Below are 18615 nucleotides of genomic sequence, written 5' to 3'. Positions count from 1 at the left end.
TATACGATTACTTTCTGGGCGATAGACCGCACAGGCAATTGGATATTTTCCCGCGGCACACCTGACAATTTCTCGCGGCACACTGCACAGAGTTTGAAAAACACTACGTTATATGATGATTGCATTTTTGAATAATTAATTTGTTTGCTTGCAACATGTCCGCTCTGAAATATTGCAGGTTTCGCGTGTTCTGCCATAGGCTGATCAACCATCAAATCTTCACCAATCTCATTCTGGTCTTCATCATGCTCAGTTCTGTGTCTTTGGCCGCCGAGGACCCCATACGCAACTTCTCTGCACGCAATATTGTACGTAAAAAAAAAATCTGTGAATTGTCTGGAAGCTTTCTTCGTTGATCATTTATGAGGCCATTAGCTGTCTCAACGTGATATCATCTTGCAAGTCACAGAATTCACGACTCACTGGGCCGGATTTACTAAGATCCCAAATTGCACTGCTGGAGGCTGCGTTGCACATTATCTCCAAAGATTGCAGCCCAATTGGTTAAAGTGATATGAGGTGGTCGAGACTGCCCGATTTGAATGAGTGTTTTGTGCTTAAGGTAGCTCCGATAGTTCTCACCATCGAAAATGTGGGACAGTACCGCAGGTCCAAATTGAAGTTTGAAGTGATGGAATTGGAACCATTAGTGGAAGGAGCATATTAACCCTAGATTATGACCACTTTTGAATCATGGACGCTCAAAGAATATGTGATCTTATGAGTGGGGTCTGCAGGATAAAGAAAGTCCTAGTATGAGGTGCAAACATGTTGCACATGATGGTCTAAATAAATAAATAAAACGTTGCGTTTGAGCGGAAAAAAACCCTGCTCTGAGGGAAGCCAGCACTAATTATTGTGGTGAAACGACCCCGACACGAGCGAACGCAAAGCTGAAAAGAGTTTTCTCATAGTTGATTTGGCATGACTCCTTCCCGTGACAGGATCATTCACAAGCTAAAAACAAAAATTGCACTGCTGAATGGACACTATGCAAAGTCAGTTTTTGTTTCTGTCACTTCAAAAATGTTTACACAAGTAAAAAAAAGAGTGATTCTCCCCGTTGTCTCCTATCTTACCTGTGCCACAATAATCGCAGTTGTTGATATGCACAATGGTGCCGATTTCCACCTCCCTTTCAGACATGGAAGTGAAAGCCACCACAATTTGTCTCAGGTTTGATGAATCACATTGCACGTGCTTAAAGTAATCTATTTGCACCTACTCACAGTATTTTGCGCGTTCGTGTAAAAAAACGCAAAATGGATTGTGTGACAATTTTGGCCATTTGGCAGACATATTCCTCGGTGTGCGCCTTGCATGTGCAATAAAGTTTGCGCCCATTTTCGTATCCACAAACTTTTAGTAAATCAGGCCCATTGTTTCATGAAGTTGTCAAATTTATTAGAAATATAATCTGGAATTTTTTAAAAAAGATTATATATATATATATATATATATATATATATATATATATATATATATATATATATATATATATATATATATATATATATATATATATATATATATATATATACATACATACAGGTATATAATATACACACGCACACACACACACACACAGTGAAGTCTACAGACACACACACACACACACACACACACACACACACACACACACACACACACGCACACACACACGCACAATGAATTCTTTAAGGATTAAATATCAGAATTCTGATACTTACTGCTGATTGAAAATTAGTAAGTAAATGACCTCCTGCAATGTATTCTGAGAACGAATTTGTTAACTGACCCACAGAAATAAATGAATTTATCCACGATATTCAAATACATTCAAATGCACCTTGTACACAGTGATCCCTCACTTATTGCGGTTAAGGGGGATCGAGACCACCCATGAAAGAGGAAAATCCATGAAGTAGGTACCCCCCCCCCCCCCTGTACAGGTATATGTACATGTGTATGAGTATATATAATATTTATAAGGACAAATTTAATGGTCTTAATATTTAAAATGTAATTATATATATAAAAAAATAAAAAAATCCTCATCTCACCCCTTGGGTGGTGTCCGTCCCTCATTCAGCTCGGGTCCTCTACCAGAGGCCAGGAAGCTTGAGGGTTCTGCGCAGTATCCTTGCTGTTCCCAGCACTGCACATTTCTGGACTGAGATGTCCGATGTTGTTCCAGGGATCTGTTGCAACCACTCATCTAGTTTGGGGGTCACTGCCCCGAGTGCTCCGACCACCACAGGCACGACTGTCACCTTTACCTTCCAGGCTCTCTCCAGCTCCTCTCTGAGCCCTTGGTATTTCTCGAGTTTCTCATGTTCCTTCTTCCTGATGTTTCCATCACTTGGGACCGCTACATCCACTACAACGGCTTTCCTCTGCCCTTTATCTATGATCACGATATCTGGTTGGTTCGCCATTACCATCTTGTCAGTCTGGATCTGGAAGTCCCACAGGATCTTCGCTCTGTCATTCTCCACCACCTTCGGAGGTGTTTCCCATTTTGACCTTGGGGTTTCCAGTCCATATTCCGCACAGATGTTTCGGTAGACTATGCCAGCAACCTGGTTATGGCGTTCCATGTAGGCTTTCCCTGCCAGCATCTTACACCCTGCAGTTATGTGTTGGATCGTCTCAGGTGCCTCTTTGCACAACCTACACCTTGGGTCTTGTCTGGTGTGGTATATCTGGGCCTCGATGGCTCTGGTGCTCAATGCCTGTTCCTGAGCAGCCAGGATGAGTGCTTCTGTGCTGTCCTTCAGGCCAGCCCTCTCTAGCCACTGATAGGACTTCTTGAGATCAGCCACTTCAGTTATGGTCCGGTGGTACATCCCGTGTAGGGGCTTGTCCTCCCATGATGGTCCCTCTTCCAGCGCCTCATCTTCTGTTCCCCATTGTCTGAGACATTCTCTGAGTACGTCATCCGTTGGAGCCTTCTCCTTGATGTATTCATGGAGCTTGGATGTTTCATCCTGGACAGTGGCTCTCACACTCACTAGTCCCCGGCCTCCTTCCTTTCGGCTTGCGTACAGTCTCAGGGTGCTGGATTTGGGATGGAACCCTCCATGCATGGTTAAGAGCTTTCGGGTCTTAACGTCCGTGGTCTGAATCTCTTCCTTTGGCCACCTTATTATTCCTGCAGGGTATCTGATCACTGGCAGGGCATAGCTGTTTATTGCCCGGGTCTTATTCTTGCCATTGAGCTGGCTTCTTAGGACTTGCCTCACTCGCTGGAGGTATTTGGCCGTAGCCGCTTTCCTTGTTGCCAGTTCGAGGTTGCCATTGGCTTGTGGTATACCAAGGTACTTGTAGCTGTCCTCAATGTCTGCTATTGTTCCTTCTGGGAGTGAGACCCCTTCAGTGCGGACTACCTTTCCTCTCTGAGTCACCATCCGACTACATTTCTCAAGCCCGAATGACATCCCGATGTCGCTGCTGTAGATCCTGGTTGTGTGGATCAGGGAATCTATGTCCCTTTTGCTCTTAGCATACAGCTTTATGTCATCCATGAAGAGGAGGTGACTGATTGTAGCTCCATTTCTGAGGCGGTATCCATAGCCTGTCTTGGTGATTACTTGGCTTAGGGGGTTCAGTCCTATGCAGAACAGCAGCGGGGAGAGTGCATCACCTTGGTATATGCCACATTTGATGGACACTTGGGTAAGTGGCTTGCCATTGGCTTCAAGTGTGGTTTTCCACATCCTCATCGAGTTCGCAACGAAGGCTCTTAGGGTCCTGTTCACCTTATACAACTCCAAGCATTCAGTGATCCATGTATGTGGCATCGAGTCATAGGCTTTCTTGTAATCAATCCAAGCTGTGCACAGGTTGGTACGTCGGGACCTGCAGTCGTGTGCGACTGTTCTGTCAACCAGGAGTTGATGTTTGGCTCCTCTAGTATCTCTACCAATGCCCTTCTGTGCTTCGCTCATGTATTGATCCATGTGTCCACTTATCTTAGCCGCAATGATGCCTGACATGAGCTTCCATGTTGTGGAGAGACAGGTTATTGGCCGATAGTTGGATGGAACTGCACCCTTTGAGGGATCCTTCATGATCAGGATCGTACGCCCTTCGGTTAGCCATTCTGGGTGAGTCCCATCCCTCAGCAGCTGGTTCATTTGTACTGCTAGGCGCTCATGGAGTGCTGTGAGTTTCTTTAGCCAGTAGGTGTGGACCATGTCCGGGCCTATATATATATATATATATATATATATACACATACATACATACATACATACATACATACACATGTATAATATGTATAAGTAAGGTTAGGTTTGTGTTTAAATAACAAAATACAGAAAACATAAAAATGAAATATACATGTAGTACAGTATATGTTGCACTATATGACTCGATGTTTTGCTGATTTTCGCTGCCTCTCGCCGACCTTTTGCGGCATTTTCGCAATTTTTTATTTTTTATTTTTATTTTTTTATGAATACTTGTGAAAAATCCGCAATGCACTGGAACAGCGTTAAGTGAACCGCGAAGAAGCGAGGGATCACTGTATATGATGCATACTGTATCACTTCTTTTCTTAGTTCAGAAAAACTATTGTCACGTTGCCAGGTGGTGGTGGACCCCAAAAAGCAGGCAGGAGAGAGGAGCAGGGTGTACTTGAGGAATTGTATTAAAGCAGAGAAGACTAAATCCTAAACAAAGTCATGAAAACTAAAGAAATCCATAGTAACAAACAAACACCATGACAGAAACTAAAAACTCTCAATAACAAAAACATGACCTAAACATGACTGAAGCTAAAACATAACAATGAACTAAACATGACTGAAACAAACATGACAGAGCAAACAGCAACAATGACCCGACAATGAATGGTCGGGCTGGGAGTCCTTTTAAAGCCACTGATTATCTAACGACCAACAGGTGTGCAGCTGCAGGGAAAAGCCCCAAAGTGCCACCTGGTGGTCACAAACCGAAACACGACAACTATACACAGAAGACTGCCAGTAATTTCATGACAAAGTTGTTTAGTGAGCTTCTGCTTCTAAAATATTGTTCATGTGTTTATGTGTTTGTTGTGTCTTAATGATGTACAGTAGACCCCCGGATATTTGTGGTAATTTCTCCCGATCTCTAGCTTAAACGTCGTTTCAAAAGAGAAAAAAAATTATAACAGCAATTATAATGATGAGGCGGCACGGTCGTCGATGAGTTGAGATAGCCTCCTCACAGAGCAGAGGTTGAGGGTTCAATTCCAGCTCCGGCGTCCCTATGTGGAGTTTGCATGTTCTCCCTGTGCCTGCGTGGGTTTTCTCTGGGTACTCCGGTTTCCTCCCACATTAAAAAATCATGCGTGGCAAACTGATTAAACACTCCAAATTGTCCTTAGGTGTGTGAGTGTGAGCGCGGATGGTTGTTCGTCTATGTGTGCCCTGCGATTGGCTGGCAACCGGTTCAGGGTGTACCCCGCCTACTGCCCGAAGACAGCAGGGAGAGACTCCAGAATGCCCCAAAAAGCTCATGAAGATAAGTGGGTCAGAAAAAACTTTTTGGGGGGTTGGGGGATGAATGGATTATTATGTATTATGTTATGGGTTCTAATCCTCTGCAAATAGCGGAGGTCCACTGTACTCCTGTCTATTTCCGCTTAGCTTGGTCAAACGTTAGCTTACTCAAAGTCATATTTCAGTTAAGGAACTTGGGAAACTTAATAAATTGAACTTTCTGGATCAACACCAGTTTGTACCAAAGCTGTTTTGGCTCAAACCAAACCCAGTGTAACCACAATTCCTGACAAATTGGTGCGGCGCACACATGGGCTCGTGCGCCACATGTGTGTCAAAAGTCGAACACAATGACTGTGCTGTTGTCCCCAGAACGTTTTGATGATTGCAACTTGTGCATTGCCTCTTGCAGATACTTGGTTATTTTGACTATGCTTTCACGGCAATCTTTACTGTTGAGATCCTGTTTAAGGTAAATGGTGTGTGTGTGTCGTGTGTTACCGTGCTGGCTAGAGCTTCTGTAACCTCCTGTGTGCTTGTGTCACTCTGATTGCCTCCTCAGATCCTAGGCTATGCAGACTATGTCTTCACTAGTATGTTTACATTTGAGATCCTTATTAAGGTAAACAAGAGAGCGTTGAGATGCCTCTGCAAAATCAAATGAAATCAGTAACTTCAACAATTCCACCACTTCCAAGCATGCTGCCTTTGCCCACCTTCATCCAATCTATGTTTTATTGCGAATGGCCGTATGTCATGTTGTCATGGCGACAGTCCATCAATACATTTTTTTGTACTTTAATGATATTTCCGTGTCTCTCGATGACTGTTCCATCTAAGCCTGAGTCTAATTCATTCTTGAACTCTTCAAGGACCAAACATGTTGAAACAAAAAACATTTTAATTTATTAGTTATATATATATTTTTAATCTGGTCTCCTTATCACTAAATTCATATTGCGCAAGAATGGACCTGTATAACATTTTAATTCTCAAAGTTACAGTTGGCTCCTTTGGATCACCCCATTGTATGTTTAGACTCGATAAAGACATTTTATTTTTATTTTTTGGCCCATGTTTTCGTTCGCTATAGTCCTTAAGAATTTGATTAGGAGATTACCGAGCAATTTTTTTTTCATAGACCGTAGGATTAATCTGTACCGCAAATCAATGTAGTGGCTTTAGAAGGCTGTGTTGGATGTCTCTTTCAAATGTCTAATGCCTGTGTGTATATTAACATGCGTGTATCTTAAATACGGTGGAACCATTGAGGTTGATTCGAAGGACACCGGTCAACATTTGATTTTGTTTTAACTTCACTGTTTTAAATTTCTCCCATAGAAATCTGCTACCATCAAGTGTTTATTAACCCTTTCAAAGACAGCGGTTAGTTACTCCAGTGGTCAGTTTATCATGTTATCAGGTTACGGGGTGCATGAAAGGATTAAGTGGACAGACAGTGTTTTAAGTATGATTTCAACATTCTAAATGGCTCAAAAACTTGATTATAGAGAGCTCTCAACAGAAATTGCGCTCTCCAGTGTTTCACAGTGGTTGGGAATTTGCGTTTTCAATCGTCCTACAGTGACCAGAATGACATGGAAAATTTTTATTCGGATGTAAGTTTCCCCTAAATTACTGGAGTACTAATTCATTTATTTCTCAAAACGATGGCAATAAAAAGACAAACAACAAGCAAAACATGTTAACTGACCTGAGCTCTCACAGTGTATGCCGATGGCTCGCATAAAAAAACATAAACATATAAAACGCCATGCACCCATGCCGTTTTATATATTTTTTCCACTTTCCAAACTGTGTGACTTCAGTGGCGTTCAACTTCAGTGGTTCCACTGTACAAGATTGCCTAACCAACCAAATTTTATTCAGAATTTGCCTTGTGAGAGTGAAGTCTGTCACCGTATCAGTTATTTTCATGTTCATATATTATCGATTTTTGACAGTGTCACTTTAATGTGTTGTGCACATAACCACCTGCAAAACACGATGCAAGAACTGTTATGACACATTTTCTTATTCTCTCTCAACACATTCCATCATTTATCATTTTTTTTAAATATAGTGTAATCTCACAGAATGAGTTTTTCTGATGGTGTTGCTTGTCTTGACTCACATCTGTCTGTCCAGATGACGGCATTTGGAGCGTTCCTACATAAAGGAGCTTTCTGTCGGAACTACTTCAACCTATTGGACCTGTTGGTCGTTGGAGTGTCTCTGGTCTCCTTTGGTATTCAGTAGGTATCATTCAACAATCAATGTTTCTTGACGTGTTTTTATTCTGCCACGCCCTTGTGACTGTGTGTATGGCAATAAAATGGATCCCAGCTTGTGCCTGCTAGTCTGCCGTCTTTACATTCAGCTTGGTTTCGATTTTTTTGAAAATGGTCTGTCTAGTGATAGTTTTTTTCTTTCTCTGTAGGTCTTCTGCAATCTCAGTCGTGAAGATTCTTCGTGTTTTGCGAGTCCTCCGGCCACTTAGAGCCATCAACAGAGCCAAAGGACTTAAGGTCAGCCTGACAGTGATGACTGAGTTCTGGATGATGTCGATTTTGGCGTGTCCAATATGCATTTCTTAATCACTTGATTAATCCATTAGATCCCCAATACTTCCTCTTGAATTTGAATTATTCGAGCAAAACACTTTTAGATTCCCGACTCCAAGTTTTCTGCATTTTCACTTTCTGTAGGTGCAAAGGGGAAGCGGCCCATTACTACTGCCCATATATTGCATGCATCTACCCTCTAACACAGGGGTGTCAAATTCATTTTTGTTATGGGCCACATTTTAGTTGCTGTTTCCCTTGGAAGGCCGTTATGACTGAAACCATATAAAAAATTCAATAATAACGGTTTAGTCAACTATTGTTTAAGTTACTGTCATGAGGGGTTTGGTCACAAAAAAATCCTTACAATGTGTCTCCAATTAATTAAATATGAGACTTAAATTTTGGCTGAGATTTTAGCAAGCATCATGGAAGTGTTTGATGTTTCATTTACTTTCGTGGGCCACATAAAATGATACGGCGGGACACATCTGGCCCTCGGGCCTTGAGTTTGACACTTGTGCTCTAACGTGTTTTTTTGTTTGTTGTTGTTTGTTTTTTTTGTTTTTTCAGCATGTGGTCCAGTGCGTGTTTGTCGCCATCAGGACCATCGGCAACATCATGATCGTCACCACGCTGCTGCAGTTTATGTTTGCTTGCATTGGAGTGCAGCTTTTCAAGGTACAGAGAAGCGGGAAACACATGAGCAGTTGTTTTTGCTCCAGCTCAGAATAGTTATGATAACTTTGGCAAGTCAAGGTGATATGACGATAGTCACGTTGGCTACATACGTAATGTGACATTGAATGATATGACATCATCATATGAGGTCAGGACTCAACAGAGTGTAGTGCAGGCCTTTAAGCCAGTTGTTTATGCTTACAGGGTAAATTTTATCGCTGCACAGACGATGCAAAGTCCAGCCCCGAGGAATGCAAGTGAGGTTTTGATTCATTTCACCATTTGTGACGGTCTCAACAAGGATCTCCGCGTGTGTGCAACCGCTCTGTGTGGTTACAAAGTGTCATCCTCAAAAATCGCAGGGGAACGTACATTCTCTACAATAATGGAGACACCGCAGTGCCCGTGGTCAAGGAGCGGCTCTGGTACAACAGTGACTTCAACTTTGATAATGTCCTCATGGCTATGATGGCTCTCTTCACCGTCTCCACATTCGAAGGATGGCCCACGTAAGGAGTTTTGTTTGAAATCATTTACTCCGTCACATCTGTACGCAGGATCTGAATTTGTATTGTCAAACCAACTTTAAATCCAGGTCTGCAGGGAGCAGCGATTTGTCGCTAGCATGTTTACTTTTGACATTTTACGCTTACATCGCGAGGCAAGTCTCATCCCTTCAAATTGTAATTACCGTAGCTGCGCTGCCGACCCTTGAATCGGAAAAATGCTTCATCTGACTAAAAACCTCAGTTTCTCCTTATAGCCATGCAGATCCTAGCTCAAAGTCTTCATCTCGACAGCGTTGTTTTAAGCGTTTCTGTTCTGTTTGCTTCTCCCCCCCACAGTCTCTTATACAAGGCTATCGACTCGAACCGTGAAAACATGGGACCCATCTACAACTACCGCATTGAGATATCCATCTTCTTTATCATCTACATCATCATCATTGCCTTCTTCATGATGAACATCTTTGTTGGTTTCGTTATTGTCACCTTCCAGGAGCAGGGTGAGAAAGAATATAAGAACTGCGAGCTGGACAAAAACCAGGTACGCCATATTTGTATGCACCTGTCCAAAAAAAATGAAAAAATTAAATCAGTTTAGTCTCTCCCCCCTCAAAAAATATTTTTAAAATCCCCTCTGTGGACTAAAGTATTTTTCTTTCTCTACCTCACAACTGCTTCAGCGCCAGTGTGTGGAGTATGCTCTTAAAGCCCGCCCCCTGCGTCGCTACATACCCAAAAACCCATACCAGTACAAGTTCTGGTATGTGGTCAACTCCACCGGCTTTGAGTATGTCATGTTTGTCCTAATCATCCTCAACACCTTGTGTTTAGCCATACAGGTAAGCGGCATCAATCTTCACACTCGATCTTGATTCTTGTTTGTCTTGTAGTTCTCACTCCGCGAATTAACATGAACATGAGAGGACATTTGTCTTTTGTGGTTGCGACGAGGAACCTTTAGTCAAATGTGTGCGCTGTCTCTTTCCAGCACCACGGACAGTCTCACCTCTTCAACTATGCCATGGACATCCTGAACATGGTCTTTACTGGCGTGTTCACTGTTGAGATGATCTTCAAGCTCATTGCCTTCAAGCCCAGGGTGAGTCTGTGTGCTGTAGGGGATATTAGAAGACCAAACGCTGTTATTAAAAAACACTACGATTGGACATTTGGACTACGTGATGTGTTTGGCATTTTAGTTGAAAGTAACAAAAAAACAATAGGACAAAACCACAGAAATAAAGGCAGCAAGGCCTGATTCTCAGAGCTAGAGCAGAGTTGTGCGTTCACGTTGAAACGCACAACAAAGGCCGATGTTTCGCTGTCACTAGAAGTGCAACTGAATCTTGTCAAATATGAGTACGGTATACTGTATGATGTGAAAGCAATGTCGTGTCAATCAGTCCCGCAAATTAAAAGCCGTTTATTTAGCATGACCATATTTTGACACAATTTAGAACTACTAGAACATAATTCATGTTTGATATCTTCTGCGAGCCTTAGGCAGCAAGTAGCGGCGTTTGGCCGAAATGGTTTTGCTCCTGTCAAGTATGTTAATCGATTATGCCGACTTCGCAAAACGATGTAGCAACTGTGGAGTAAGACCCGAATCATCCATCCACCCATTTTCGAATGCGCTTCTCCTCACAAGGGTCGCGGGCGCGCCGGAGCCTATCCCCCGGATAATGTCAATGTTAAAGCCATTGCGCATGAACGACAAAATCAGAGCAAATTGATTCTTTGATGACATTCATAAGTAGAGTACGGACGCCGATTTTGTTTCGTTTTTTTCAACATTGCAGTTCCCCAAAAAGCTTCCCTGATCTTGGATACCTGCGGTACACACTGAAGTTTTGATCAGATAACGATAATCCCCCTTTCCATTTAACACAGCCCTCATGCGCTCTTCCTGTCCCTCTTAACCCTCCACCTTGGCCCTGCATCCCTTTTGTCCCCCCCCCCCCTCCTTTGTTTCCTCCTCCTGCTGGCTGTGCATGGTCGCCCTATTCAGGGCTATGTCGGAGACGCCTGGAATGTCTTTGACGCCCTGGTGGTGATTGGCAGTGTAGTCGACATCATACTCAGCCAGGTAGAGAGACGCCAGTATGTTCGGCTTTGTCTTGTGCTGCTACCTCCACCACTTTCCGTCCTTAGCAACTCCTTGCTTTTCCTTCCACTCTTCTTTTTCATTTCATTCTTATCGCTAGGCGGAAAATAGAGCTCTAGGTTGACATGGCACATGGAAAAAATCGAATGAGCCAAGCTGGGAATTGAACAGGAAATTGCTGGATTCGTACTTTGAGAAACTCCAACGAGGGAATGAATCCTAGACAGCACACGTGCAGACACGTTATGCCATTTTATTTGCCATTTCTTTTCTTTTGTGTACTCATAGTCTACTTAGGGTTGTTACTGCTGCTTTTACTATGAATGTGTTGAGCAAGGTTTTGGGTACGTGTGCTTTTTATTTCATGAAGCCATGAGTGTGGGTGCTATGATGAATAATGACTTTCCCAGCCAGGTTGGTATAAAAAAGATTTTGATTTATGTTGGTTGTAAGCATCAAAAGTTCTTTTCTAATGACAGATTCTTTAACAGTTTGATGAATTCAAAATTCACTCTCTCAATTTTGATCTAATGTGTAGTACACAAAAGCAAAGCAATGTCGAAAAAAATGTCTTTATCTACTAAATTAAGCTCAGCAAGACGTTACGTTCTACTTGTATTTCTTCCTGCTGGAATCAGGAGTGTTTTGGGCAAGGTTCTGTGTATGCGTGCCTTTTATTTCATGAAGACTTTGGATGATGTGATCAACAATGATTTCTCAGTTCATCATGTGACTTTGCTCACGTCATATGTTTTCTGTCATACCTTGGCCACCCCACTGAAAACATTTCTGGCTCCACCCCTGGAGAAATGTTCATAAGGTTTTTGCTTGATAAGAATAGTGGAGGTCATTGGTGCCTTCTCAAGTTATGAAATGCCATGATTGGGGATGATGAGCGTGTAAAAAAAAAATATATATTCAAATTAATGCCCCAAACAACATAGAAACTGTAATGTATCGTGTCTTCGTTACTTCAGAAGTGAATCAAAAATGTTGTCTAGGTAGCAGACAGCAGCAGAGATATGCGGAGTTCCCTTTCTTTTTCCTGCGTCTCACACAAGAGAATTGGCCGGGAGAAATCAGACACACGTTCACTGACAAATGATTTTATACGCTATTGTTTCCCTGCTGAATCATTATTCTGCATTAAATATAAACTACATACTGTAACAAACATAAAGAAATAGCAACTTCCACACTTAAATTTCCATCTGTTGAATCATGCGGCGATGACCTACTTTTTTTATAATATACAGTATGCATGATGGTAAATAGATACTCTGTTCATTTAATAATAAATAAATTAGCTGATTTAAAATACTGGCTCCAGAAAAGAAAGTTCTTTTTTTCTCACAGCCTTAACAAATTTTGTTTTGCATGAGATATATTCTGTCATTCACAATGCTTTTTTCTTTTACCAATCTTTCCTTTTCTTTCTTGCCCTGTCTGTTTGAATCTTTCTCTCTCTCCCTCTCTCTTTGTGTTTGTGTGTTTGTCTTGTTGGCTTGCGGCTTTCAGAACTATTTTGCTGATGCATGGAACACGTTTGATGCCTTAATTGTTGTCGGTAGCGTGGTTGACATTGCCATCACTGAGATCAATGTAAGTAATCACACATGCATGCACGTCTGTTCGCCTTTGTTGTTAAACTGCAGCCGTGCTGGCGGCTTGATTTGGCTTTCAAATCCCGTTCAAGATCACAACCTTTGTTGCATTCATTTACTTTGTAAATTTTGGAAACAAATGACTTGAATGCACCGTTAATTGATTCCTTTACATTCATGACGTTCATTTATTGACAGTAATTCTGCCACACTACAGTGTTTTTATGTGATTCCTAACCATCCATTCCTACCATCAACAAGAAGCAATCAGTATACTGTGCAAATTTGAGAAAATCAAAAATAGATGTACTGAATATATATTTTGCAAAGTTGTAACGCTAATTTGCTTTCTGCAGTGTGTGTTTGAAAAGTTGCTTCAAATAATATAGCGCTATGGCTGTATTTCTCTTACTTCATAAAACAAAACAACCCCCCAGAGTATCGTACAGGATATTGTGCATCAACCATACATTTTTACCGGTAGTTCAGTTTACTTGAAAAAAAGTTGGGAAACCAATTGCCTCACTTTAAAAAAAAAAAAAAGCAATTTCCTCATTATGAAATAACTGCAATTCACTTTACCTTTAGGCCATTTATCTTATCGTACTTAAGGCATAGCTACCAAAATAAAACAAGGCTTTCCATACATTTTTAAGTGAATCCTAAAGTGGGCACAGCTTCAAATTCTTGTGGTAAGCAATCATAAAGTACAACCTGGAACTTTTAAGGGTGCATTAGCAAACTCAGATGAGTAAACAGGTCCATTTATTGTGAACAGCCTGGGCAGTGCTGTCGTAGCGTACAGGCGATCCAGCACGAGGCGTTCAATGGGCTTTGTGACAACAGATATCAGAGCGAAGGGCCAAGAGTCGTTCCGTCCTGATATCGCAGGTTTCTTGGCGACCGGGATCACGGGGAAGCGTTTGAATCAGCGACTTCACACAGCTTCGCTGATGTGTTGTCGATTTGTGCGCAGACTGCAGCGAGCTCAGTTGTCAGCACGTCCGTACCGGACTGACGGACCTTCTGTCAGTACTGACGGAATGCCCACCTCTCATCATGATGTACCAAGGCTGCAATTTTCACGTTATTTCAGTGTACATTTATATGTTGTGTCGATTCATTTGTGTTTTCGTCAGTCGTCATCTCATTTCTGCAAGTGCAGTGTTGCAGTGAATATCAGGAAGCTTGTATCGCTGACGATGATTTTTATTGATTGTATAAATTGGATTGCACTGTTCAATGAGAGAGAGAGAGAGAGAGAGAGAGAGAGAGATTGATGTGTGATGTCATAATTATGAGAAGAGGCATTCCGTCTCAATTTGTGTTGGGTGCTGTGCATGTGGTTTATGTAACTCTGATTAATTTGAGGTTCTTGATTTTAAGTCGGCAGCGCTCCCTGTCGTCAAGGTGATAGTGGAACAAGGGGTAAGAAGAAGCCCCGCCTCCTTCATTTCAACTGCAAAAACATTTGGTCACTGGGGGAAGAAAAAATTTCTCGCAATTCGGCTTCAATTTCATGCTCAGCCAAAATGTTGTTTGTTGTAATTGTCTTGGCTCACGGCATGAGATGTTGACATCATTCATTTCAACAAGCTCTCTGAAGTGTTTTCATTCAAATGACAAACGGTTACATTCGGTTGACGTCTATGCGCAATGAAGACATCAAACTTGAGGTTGCTTGTATTGATGCTCTGCATGTATGTCGTTGGACTGTTGACTGATCAGCCATTTTGTTGTTGGTTTGGTGAGGCATTCAGGTGTGTTCATGGCATGCTGTTGCTCTGCATGCGTCCTGATTCGGTTCTGAATGCCATGATCAAGAAGTTCAAAATCTTCCACATATCATTGATCTGCCTGTTTCAATACATCACGTTTGAATGCAGTTGAATAGATGGCCTTGGGTTGCATGTTTTCATACTTCCTAACTCATTCACTCCCAAAGACGTTTTGTCTTTTCAGACTTGGTCTAGAATTGGCTGGTACTGAATGAGTTAATTGCCCTGTCCGCGATTATTAATCCTTCGAATGGATATCGTCATTGCGCAGAACACCGAAGACAGCGCTCGCATCTCTATCACCTTCTTCCGCCTCTTTCGAGTGATGCGTTTGGTGAAATTGTTGAGCAGGGGGGATGGCATCCGGACGCTGCTGTGGACCTTCATCAAATCCTTTCAGGTGAGTCGAACATGCAAAATTGTTTTAACAATAACAAAAAATATTTGACATGTGTGTTGACCGTTGTCTTTCCGCCTCTTCCAGGCTCTCCCGTATGTTGCACTTCTGATAGCCATGCTGTTTTTCATCTATGCAGTAATCGGAATGCAGGTGAGGCATTCCTTTGGGTGCGCAGAATTTGCAGGGAACAATATTTCAAATGCAAAAAAAAAAATTAAAATAGCTTGACGTTTTGCACAGTTTGTTGCGAGAGTTTTTCCTCAGGAAAAATCATAGCACGTAACTTAGTGGTTTCATTTGGTGACTCGTAATTACAACCATGTATTGCAGAAGATTATATTTTATCAAACCAAAGAAGTGGTGAGATTTAAATCGAAATTCATTCTTTCTCATTCAAACATGTTATAAAGTTCTGGTTATTAAATTATTCCAATGTGACAGAATGATAGTATAATAATACTTAATACAGTATAGATGGGGCGGGTGGTTAGTGCGTCGACCTCACAGTGCAAAGGTCGTGGGCTCCGGGCTTGCGTGGATTTTCTCCGGGTACTCCGGTTTCCTCCCACATTCCAAAAACATGCACGGTAGGCTGATTGAACACTCCAAAATTGTCCCGAGGTGTGATTGTGAGCGCGGATGGTTGTTTGTCTCTGTGTGCCCTGCGATTGGCTGGCAACCGGTTCAGGGTGTTCCCCGCCAACTGCCTGAAGACAGCTGGGATAGGCTCCAGCATGCCCTTGTGAGGATGAAGCGGTTCAGAAAAAGGATGGATGGACAATATTGACGATTATAAGTAGGATTGATATAAAATTTATCATACCTTATTGTTATTATATTCTTTGAAAGTGCCTCTGCATGCGAGGATAGGCTCCCGCTTACCCGCTACGGTAATGAGGACAAATGCTCTCGATAAGGGATGGTTCGCTACATCACACCAAGGACACCCTTATTGCCACCTCAGTGGCATCTGATAGACGTTGTGCCCTATTTGCCCCGAATAGCAAAATGTCGTTGATTTGACTGTCAAGGTACCATTTGATTGAATGTTTGGCTGTCCATGTTCCTGCCGCCAGGTTTTTGGAAAAATAGCCTTGGTGGATGGAACACAAATCAACCGCAACAATAACTTCCAAACGTTCCCTCAGGCTGTCCTCATGCTCTTCAGGTCTGTTGTTGTCATCACTGTTGAATCATTGGTTTCCTGCAACAATTGGACGTGAACGAGCTGAGCATCATCGCTTGTCGTGAATGTCGACCGCTAGGTGTGCCACCGGCGAGGCCTGGCAGGAGATCATGCTGGCCTGTCTTCCCGGGAAGTTGTGTGATACCGAGTCGGACTACAACCCCGGCGAGGAGCGAACTTGTGGCAGTGGCTTTGCCATCATCTACTTCATCACCTTCTACATGCTTTGCGCTTTTCTGGTGATCCTGACACCCTCCACAAGACCACACAGCAGTCACATATGCAGACATCGTGAAATTAAACATTGTGTCTACGTCCTGGTTTCAGATCATTAACCTGTTTGTTGCCGTCATCATGGATAACTTTGACTATCTCACCCGGGATTGGTCCATTCTCGGACCGCATCATCTTGATGAATTTAAACGGATCTGGTCCGAATACGACCCAGAAGCAAAGTGCGTAGGCCACTTGGGACTTTCCTTTTTATTGTGGATTTCTTTCAGAGCCGATCCAGGCCTCCACGCGGCCTTATCCAAAATGAGATTTTGGCGACCTTAAATTCTGCCAATATTTTAAAGCCTTTCAGGGGCCGCGGTTAATACAGTGGACAGTTTACCCTGTTATCAAGTTACAGGGTGCATGAAATTACTATTGATGAATGATCATTTATACCCCTGCTCGGAACTGATTGCAAGTGAACACTGTGCGTTATCCTGGTGTCTGTCTTTACCCGTGGATAGGTTTTAAACAAGCGTGGTCCTACGATATTGAATATCATCTGGGGATGCTAAAAGTAACTACAAGTGTGCTATGCGTTCAGTGTCAAAGGGCCATCTGGTTCGATATTTTTTGTTTTTTCTGAAAAATCAACGCGTCAGCATTATGCAAAAGCCAAATGGATTGTGAGAAGAGCACGAGAGTGCAACAACAAATAGACTTAGATAGGAACATAACTTGTATGTTCAAAAAGAAAAGATGGAATCAACTAAAATGTGAATGATGACAGAAACAGTCTTAAAAAACATACATTGAATAATTAGGTCTTGCATGCAAAAAAGAGGGGGTGTTTTTTTAGTTTGTTTATTCTTTACTGTAGTTGTTCCTTGTTTTCATCTTTCATCTTCTCATTTTTTGGCTTGTTTTCCTGGCAGAGGCAGGATAAAACACTTGGATGTGGTGACATTGCTAAGGAGGATCCAACCTCCTCTTGGCTTTGGCAAACTCTGCCCACACAGGGTGGCCTGCAAGGTGTGTACTGAAGCACTGAACCTATCTAGACACTTAATAAATAGAAATAAATAAGATAGGATAAGATAAGAAAATCTTTATTATTTCATAATGGGGAAATTTACAATTTACAGCAGCAAAATTTGGAGGGAAGAAAGTAGAAAAACATTTGCATGCACAAGATTTTATATATATATATATATGCTGTATATATACAGTACATATAGATATATATGTAATTTATAATTATAATAATAATAATAATATAATTAAAATATACTTTAAAAAATAATAAAAGAAAATAATGAAGAGAATAAAAGGAAATTGCACTCTACAAATTGCGATTTGATTTAGCTCAATTGTTCATCCCTAATATCAAGGTTGGTATATCATCACGTTTACAGGTATATTTAAATATGTATTAATATAACTTCCTTGCGAGAGGTAATGATTCTTTTGACAATAATAAAGTCAATTTGTAATGTAATTTACATTGTCAGTGTGCATGTTGGATATCCCCAGTCTGATCTTTGATTCATCTGTAGCGTCTAGTTGCGATGAACATGCCTCTGAACAGCGATGGCACGGTTATGTTTAATGCCACCTTGTTTGCGCTGGTGCGCACTGCTCTCAAGATTAAAACAGAAGGTGAGTCCAATTTATAATTATAATCGCAGTTTTATGTTCATTCGTAACCATGTGAAAGTGCCAAAAGTAACCACCAAATATGAGAAAGAATTTCCCCATCCTAAATCTTGTTTCCAAGGTAACCTGGAACAGGCTAACGAGGAGCTGAGAGCTGTGATCAAGAAGATCTGGAAAAGGACCAGCATGAAGCTGTTGGATCAATTAGTGCCCCCTGCAGGCGGTGAGTGGTCCTGCATGTTTCATGTCTTCTTTCAGGATGTTGAACACAGCCATTTTCACATTACCAAGCCGGTATTTTATAATATTTTTCGTTTCATGCACAAAACTAATAAATGCAATGATCATTCCCTTCGAGATTGGCTGTGAGTGTCAAAAGATGTGTAGGGCTGAAATCCCCCCACCACCCATCCCCCCAAAAAAGAAACATGCCGGACACTCATGATCGG

The 18615-nt window shown here is 41.8% G+C and overlaps 1 protein-coding gene across 28 annotated transcripts in view; it reads left to right on the top strand.

The window, feature by feature from the left end:
* The window catches only part of cacna1db (calcium channel, voltage-dependent, L type, alpha 1D subunit, b), a 62330-nt gene that overhangs the window by 31467 nt on the left and 12248 nt on the right, over window positions 1-18615 (top strand). For 7 of the 28 annotated variants that reach the window (XM_052059369.1, XM_052059366.1, XM_052059360.1 and 4 more), the window contains 22 exons: window positions 179-308; window positions 5881-5940; window positions 6031-6090; window positions 7617-7723; window positions 7909-7996; window positions 8606-8713; window positions 8918-8970; window positions 9076-9222; window positions 9559-9760; window positions 9900-10058; window positions 10208-10318; window positions 11231-11308; window positions 12845-12928; window positions 14317-14358; window positions 14980-15108; window positions 15193-15258; window positions 16185-16276; window positions 16374-16533; window positions 16622-16749; window positions 17446-17542; window positions 18067-18169; window positions 18288-18389. In XM_052059369.1, the coding sequence (XP_051915329.1) occupies window positions 179-308; window positions 5881-5940; window positions 6031-6090; window positions 7617-7723; window positions 7909-7996; window positions 8606-8713; window positions 8918-8970; window positions 9076-9222; window positions 9559-9760; window positions 9900-10058; window positions 10208-10318; window positions 11231-11308; window positions 12845-12928; window positions 14317-14358; window positions 14980-15108; window positions 15193-15258; window positions 16185-16276; window positions 16374-16533; window positions 16622-16749; window positions 17446-17542; window positions 18067-18169; window positions 18288-18389 (2306 nt within the window). The remainder of the gene's footprint in view (window positions 1-178; window positions 309-5880; window positions 5941-6030; window positions 6091-7616; window positions 7724-7908; window positions 7997-8605; window positions 8714-8917; window positions 8971-9075; window positions 9223-9558; window positions 9761-9899; window positions 10059-10207; window positions 10319-11230; window positions 11309-12844; window positions 12929-14316; window positions 14359-14979; window positions 15109-15192; window positions 15259-16184; window positions 16277-16373; window positions 16534-16621; window positions 16750-17445; window positions 17543-18066; window positions 18170-18287; window positions 18390-18615) is intronic. The other 21 variants (XM_052059385.1, XM_052059386.1, XM_052059365.1 and 18 more) reach the window with 14 other exon arrangements.

The sequence above is a fragment of the Hippocampus zosterae genome, chromosome 2, assembly GCF_025434085.1.
Source record: "Hippocampus zosterae strain Florida chromosome 2, ASM2543408v3, whole genome shotgun sequence".
NCBI lineage: Eukaryota > Metazoa > Chordata > Actinopteri > Syngnathiformes > Syngnathidae > Hippocampus > Hippocampus zosterae.
Note: the sequence above shows the minus strand (reverse complement) of the source record. Positions and strands in the feature narration are given on the sequence as shown.